Consider the following 7,020-nt stretch of genomic DNA (forward strand, 5'->3'; position numbering starts at 1 on the left):
ACACACACACACACACACACACACACACACACCTCTCCCCCCACTGACCTGTTGTCATTCACTTCATACCATCCCCTCCCCTTACTTGTGACAGCTTCACCTTCCCTTGCACCCTTGCTCGATGAACAGTGGGGAAGTCCTTCTGCTTATGAATGGGGAACTGGGATGAGCTAGCAGTGGAAAGTGCATGCACCAACCTGGCTGTATAGTGTGAAGGAGGAAGATCAGTCTCCAACACCACATTTGCTGCTGTTCTCACAACTCTCTTATCTTCTTTTTATGTGCTTTGATCACCAGTGTGACCCCTCAGTAAGCTGTGAAATGGATTGTGAGGCCAACAACAAGGTGAGTGATGGGAATGGGGGAGCAAAACTAAGCAGCTAACTTCTTACCTCTTAACTCTGTCCTGACCTGTGAGTCCAGACACACCCTGGCACCACCAGTCTTGTCCACAGAGCTGCATCCAATGCAGGGGTTGCTAGCAGAGCCACATCAGCCAAAGGGTGTGGTCTTTTTTGGATCCAAATCAACATAGCTCTGCCAGCAGAACTTTGTAATCTAAACCAGGTTTCAGAGACATGCAGATGACTTTACTTCTGGCCCTATCCCTTGTCAACCATCTGTCACCCTTGCATGCCCAGCACCTCTGGGGTTCTCTGTATTGGTTGTATTTCTCTTAAAATGCACTTGGCTTGGCCTGTGAAATAGGGCCGTGACTCTGACCTGACCCTGCCTGCCTGTCTTGTAGCAGGAACACTGCAGAAACTCAAAGAGCTTCCCACCACACAAAACCAAACAGTCTCCTTCCTTTGCAGGACCTTATCTGTGTTCTCATTGATGATGGCGGCTTCCTGGTACTCTCCAACCAGGAAGATCACTGGTACCAGGTGAGTGGCAATTCCTCAGCAGATGGCTGAGAAGTAGGGGTTTAGCTCGATATGATGCGAGCCTGAAGGAAGAACGTTCTCCATCATACAGCGGGGGAATGTGCTGATTTGCCCCATAATGGCTTCTGCCTGGGAACTGATGTTAAAATCACATTCTGCAAGTCAAACACCCTCTGGCCTATTTAGTCCATTCTACTGGTTTTATTTTGCCTTCTCAGCTTGGGGAAAGGGCTGGTACCACAGCTCCTAAACGTGATGGCTGCAGAGACATCAGTAAAACTCTTGTTCTTTCTGTCCTGGGTGCCCCACATGCATAGGTCTGCCAGTGCCCCTCAGTCCTTACCTGTAGTTCCCCTTTTATCCCAGCCCTGGGCTCCTCGCACAGCTCTGCCACTGCCCCTCAGTTCTTAGCTACAGCACATCTTATTCTTCTGTCCTTCTGTGACTTTGCCAATGCTCCTGTGTCTTGTGTCGCAGCACTCTTTCATCTTCCAGTCCCATACCCTTCACATTACTGCCAGAGATGTTGAAGTTTAACTGCTTCCCTCTCCCTGCTATTAGAATCATGGGTCCTCCCTGGGTCCTCCCTGAGGTGAAGCTCTCAGCAGTGATGAACCATAAATTGGATGTTAAGAAGCCCCCATGGAAACTAAATTAAAACCACTTACAACTTCATGGATGGCTCCTGTACCATTCCTGTAACTTCAGGCTAGAAGCTCAGGGAGGGCATTTCATTTCTCATGCTAAACACAGGCTCACTCCCTTTGTTTTTGCGACCTTCTTTCCAGGTGGGAAAGTTTTTCAGTGAGGTGGATGCTAATTTGATGTCTGCCCTCTACAACAACTCCTTTTTCACACGGAAAGAATCCTATGACTTCCAGTCTGTGTGTGTCCCAGAAGCACAGAGCAACACAGGAGCTGCCCCCAGGGGCGTGTTTGTGGTGAGTGGTTGGTTGTGGATAGCGATTAGGTGGAGGCAGGTTAAATGACTGTAACCAGAAAAAAATTCTTACAGTTCATGGTTGGTGAGGGCCCTTTATTTCCTCTCCTGACTTACGTGCTGATTTCCTGACAGCTAGGAAATTAAGCTGTTGTTGAGTGAGACAAGCAAACTAGTGATGAAATTTATTTTGCTTTCTCATGGGAAGTAGCTGCAGAGCTAATGCAGATAACTAGAGCACTATGCATTAAAAGAAACCTTGCCCGTCACCCCAAGAAGATGGTTCCTATGCTCTGCCCCCTCAAGGTTCACTGTTGCTTTGTAATAAGGGAAGGCTACTATTCTTTTCATGCCCTGGGCTGGTCCTCATAGGAAGTATCTCATCAACATTAAGCTTTCCAAATCAAATTCAGACTTACATAATCACCTATCTCATCTGCACTAATAGATGTAGGCCCCATTACAGCCATGATTTTGTGGCTGGATTATGGTCTCATCTGATACCATGGAACCAAGAAACATGACTGAGCTGTGTATAGGTAGCAGCTTATCATAGAATCTTTGAAAATGTGGGTTGGAAGGAACCTCAGAAAGTTGTCTAGTCCAACCCCCTGCTCAAAGCAGGGCCATCCCCGACTAGATCATCCCAGCTAAGGCTTTGTCTAACTGGGTCTTAAAAACCTCCAAGAATGGAGAGTCCACAACCTCTCTGAGTAACCTGTTCCAGTGTTTTACTGTCCTTGTAGTGAGAATGTTTTTCCTAATAACTAAACTTCCCTTGCTGCAACTTGAGACCATTGCTTCTTGTTCTGTCATCTGCCACCACTGAGAACAGTCTAGCTCCATTCTCTTTGAAACCACCCTGCAGGCAGTTGTTTAAAGGCTGCTGTTAAATCCCTTCTCAGTCTTCTCTTCTCCAGACTAAGTAAGCCCAGTTCCCTCAGCCTGTCCTCATAAGCCACGTGCCCCAGCCCCTAATCATTTTTGTTGCCCTCTGCTCGACTGTGTCCAATTTGTCCACTTCCTATCTGTAGATGGGGGCCCAAAACTGGACAAGGTACTCCAGATGTGGCCTCACCAGTGTTGGCTAGAAGGAAAGAATCACTTCCCTTGATCTGCTGGCAACACTCCTACCAATGCAGCCCAGTATGCCGTTAGCCTTCTTTGCAAGAAGGGCATACTGCTGGCTTATATTCAGCTTATTGTACACTGTAACCCCCAGGTCCTTTTCTGCAAAGCCGCTGCCTAGCCAGTCAGTCCCCAGTCTGTACCGATATATGGAATTTTCCATCCTAGGTGCAGAACTTTGCGCTTGCTCTTACTGAACCTCATGAGATTTCTTTCGGTCTAAGCCTCCAATTTGTCTAGGTCTCTCTGAATCCTAACCCTACTCTCCAACATATCTACTACTCCCTCTAGCTTGGTGTCATTTGAAAACTTGCTGAGGGTGCACTCTATCCAATCTTCCAGATTGTTAATGAAGATACTGAACAAAACCAGATTGTTAATGAAGATATTGAACAATTGAACAATCCCTGGTGCACGCCACTTAAGACCAGCTGCCAGCTACACATTAAGTCATTGATTCTCTGAACCCAACAATCCAGCCACTTTTCTATCCATATTACAGTCCATTCATCCAACCTGTACTTCCTTAGCTTGCCTGTGAGAATGTTGTGGGAGACCATATCAAAAGCCTTGCTGAAGTCAAAGTATACTACATCCACTGCTCTCCCCGCATCCACAGAACCAGTCATCTCATCATAGAAAGCAATCAGGTTGATCAGGCATGACATGCCCTTAGTGAATCTATGCTAACTGTTCCTAATTACCTTCTTCTCCAAATGCTTAGAAATGGATTCCTTGAGGATCTGCTCCATGCTTTTTCCAGGGACTGAGGTGAGGCTGACTGGTCTGTAGTTCCCTGGATCCTCCTTTTTCTTAAATATGGGATCTATATTTGCGCTTTTCCAGTTGTCTGGGACCTCTCCTGATCACCATGAGTTTTCAAAGATGATGACCAGTGGCTCTGCAATCACATTGGCCAACTCCCTCGGCACTCTCAAGTGCACCTTGTCCAGCCCCATGGAGTTGTATATGTCCAGCTTATCTAAGTAGTCCCTAACCTGTTCTTTTGCTGCAGTTGGTTGCTCACCTTCTCCCCAAACTATGCTGCCAGGTGCAGTAGTCTGGGAGCTGACCTTGCCTGTGAAGACTGAGGTGAAAAAGACATAGAGTACTTCAGCCTTTTATGCATCCTCTGTCACTAGGTTGCCTCCCCCATTCAGTAATGGATCCACACTTTGCCTGATCCTCCTCTTGTTACTGACATACTTGTAGAAACCCTTCATGTCCCATGCTAGCTGCAACTCCAGTTATACTTTGGCGTTCCTAATTTCATCCCTGCATGCCCAAGCAATGCTCTTATACTCCTTCTTAGTTATTTGTCTGAGTTTTCACTTCTCATAAACTTCCTTTTTGAGATTTAGCTTACTGAAAGGTTCTCTGCTAAGCTAAGCTGGTCTTCTGCCATACTTGCTAGTCTTCCTGCACACCAGGATGTTTTATTCTTGCACTCTCAGTAAGGTTTCTTTATTATAGTGGTGCCTCCATACTTACTGGGATGTCCATTCATGTTGGTAACAGTGCATTCTCAAAAAACCTGGGGAATTTTCCCTCAGCAGGCGTTAGAGCACCCAGAGGACATAACACAAAGCAGTGCCACCCATAGCGCTCACTGGGTTGTTCTAGTAAGCCAGAGAGCTGGGAGGGGGGTCTCTCCAGGCCAGTTTCACAGGCCATTTACAGGGTCAACACTCTTCTGCAAAATGTTAGTGAGCCAAACTGGTTTCCAACTGACAGATGAATACAAGCACAGCCCTCCAGCTGGAACCACAGATCCCTACTGGCCACAATCTTAACCACAACCTTGTGATATGTGAGCATGTTTAGAACCAACTCTGCCACTAACTGGTTACCAAGCCCATTAAAAACTGTAGTGGGGACAGGATAAATGGAACCCTCTATCCACATGGCATTTGCCTGGGCTTCTCTAGCGAGCATGTCATACCTGTCCTTTTGCTGCCTTAAGACCTGCATATAGCCCATGGGTCTGTTAGCGAGAGGTCTCTTAAGAGCTGGCTCTCCATTGCCAGGAGAGGGTAGTCACTGCATGCTACCTAACGGAGCACTTGCTCTGTTGACATGTTCTTTCCTTCTCCCCATTTTTTTCAGCCCACTGTGGCAGATTTCCTGAACCTGGCTTGGTGGACTTCAGCCGCTGCTTGGTAAGTCTCTCAGCACTTGCTGCTGCTGAGCCCTGAGTAAGACAGGAAAGGTGTAAGTGACCTAAATTTTAGACTGCAATGTGACCCTGTGATACAGTGAAAGAAAGCAGGAGAGCACTGATACTAGAATCCAGAGTGTAACAAGTGGGCGTCCTGGGGCTGGTTTCAAAATGTAGGCCCACCCACTTATCTTAGGGCTAGCTGCCCACCTCCTCTCCTGCCATGCCTTGATGTTAATAATTACAATGATGTTACTCAGGAGGGAGGCTGCCCATTTATCTGCCCTCATGGCAAGGGCCTATATATATATATGACACCAACCTTCCCTTATCATGTCCCATGCCTTGCAGATGTTCCATGGTGTAGTGCCCGGCCTACTTATCATACCTCTAGTTACTTCTCTCTGGGCTCCAAGCCCCACCTTGGCCCCAGGCCCCTCACTGGCCTCCAAACCCACACACACTGGGCCTCCAAGCCTGCACACATCGGGCCTCTGAGCCCTGTCCTGAGCCCCCCTGAGCTGCCCCTTATCTCTGAGCCCGGAAGCTTCCTTAATAGCTCCCCAAGGCTCAGGGCCCCACCTGTCAGGAGCCTTACCTGGCTCCCTTGCAACCACAGGCTCATCTGCAAGCATGTGTACTGCCACAGGTCCTTCCACCTGGCCTGGGCCCTGCCTCAGAGCTTGCAGTGCACCTGGCCTCCCCCTGTACCAATCTTCATAGCCACCAGGGATGTGGGGCTGGGGTTAGAAGGCACCCCATACTTGCCCTTCACTGGGGCTGTAACTGGCCTGGCACTTCTAAGAGCCTGTCCTGCTACAGATAGTCCCACCATCCCCAGCAGGGTGCAGTTTTCAGTCAGGGCCAAGGGGGGCCTCCTCCTTTCCCATAACCCCAGCTCTTACCTCCAAGATGTTGCAAGCAGCAGGTCCGGCTGGGTGGTGTTCTCCGGCTGGCTGGCAACAGACTGCTGGCTTGATCTTCAAGGCCCAGCCCTTATACAGGGCATGTGGGCCCTGCTCCCCAGTCAGGCAGCCCTACCTAATTGCAGCTGCAAGCAGCTGCAGACTGTTTTGTTGCTGCTTGTGACAGGTGGCAACTCTTGGGACTGGATCTCATGTTGGCCCTGGATCTCACCTGTCTCTATGGGGCAATCCACCCGATCCCGCCTACCATGACTTTGTTGTTCCCATATACAGATTATATGTGCGGGAGACTGCGCATTACTGCCCTGATGCCAGGGGGCGCTATCTGCAACTCCGGCCTTCCCTGTACTGCAGCCCATGCCTCACAAATGGCATCCAAATTAATATTACTCTCAGTCTGAGACAGGAGCAAACTGAGTCCAGAGTTGGGACGGACACACACACACACACACACACACACACACACACACACACACACACACCCCTCTCTCTCACAGGAGGCCTCTTCCACTCCGCCCCTTTCTCGGCATACCACCCATTACTGGGCCACACTCCATTCCCCTACTCCTTCTTGAGCGGCCCTTCTTGGGCCATCAGGCTTTGCTACTGTCATACAGGCCTTGCCACACAGAGCCTTTGATTCCCTCAAGTTCCCCTACTCTACGTGGTCCGGCCTTGTGCCAAACCCTGGGCTGATTCTGCCACAAGCCTCTCACCAGGCACAACTTGTCACAGGGCTGGCCCTTGCATTGTCCTTCGGGTGTACTTTCATTCGACCCTCCAAACCATCCCCATAAGTTCCTGCCCTTACCTCCAAGGTTGTTCCTGCCGCAGCTCAGCTAGACTATGTTTCTGCCTTTCCTGGCCACAGCAAACTGCAGCCTTTATGTGCCTTGTTCAAAATGGCTGCTCTCATCAGGCACCTGGTAGCTGCCTGCCTCTGCCCTTAGAGTGGCAGGCACCCAAAGGTGCCCTGCCATA

The 7,020-nt window shown here is 49.2% G+C and overlaps 1 protein-coding gene across 4 annotated transcripts in view; it reads left to right on the top strand.

The window, feature by feature from the left end:
- Positions 1-7,020, top strand: part of CACNA2D2 (calcium voltage-gated channel auxiliary subunit alpha2delta 2) — a 900,071-nt gene that overhangs the window by 879,281 nt on the left and 13,770 nt on the right. For all 4 annotated transcript variants that reach the window (XM_019505183.1, XM_019505184.1, XM_019505185.1 and 1 more), the window contains 4 exons: positions 298-345; positions 816-887; positions 1,676-1,828; positions 5,062-5,114. In XM_019505183.1, the coding sequence (XP_019360728.1) occupies positions 298-345; positions 816-887; positions 1,676-1,828; positions 5,062-5,114 (326 nt within the window). The remainder of the gene's footprint in view (positions 1-297; positions 346-815; positions 888-1,675; positions 1,829-5,061; positions 5,115-7,020) is intronic.

Source organism: Gavialis gangeticus, unplaced genomic scaffold (genome assembly GCF_001723915.1).
Source record: "Gavialis gangeticus isolate Ggan-Ray unplaced genomic scaffold, GavGan_comp1, whole genome shotgun sequence".
In the NCBI taxonomy this organism is placed as follows: Eukaryota; Metazoa; Chordata; order Crocodylia; family Gavialidae; genus Gavialis; species Gavialis gangeticus.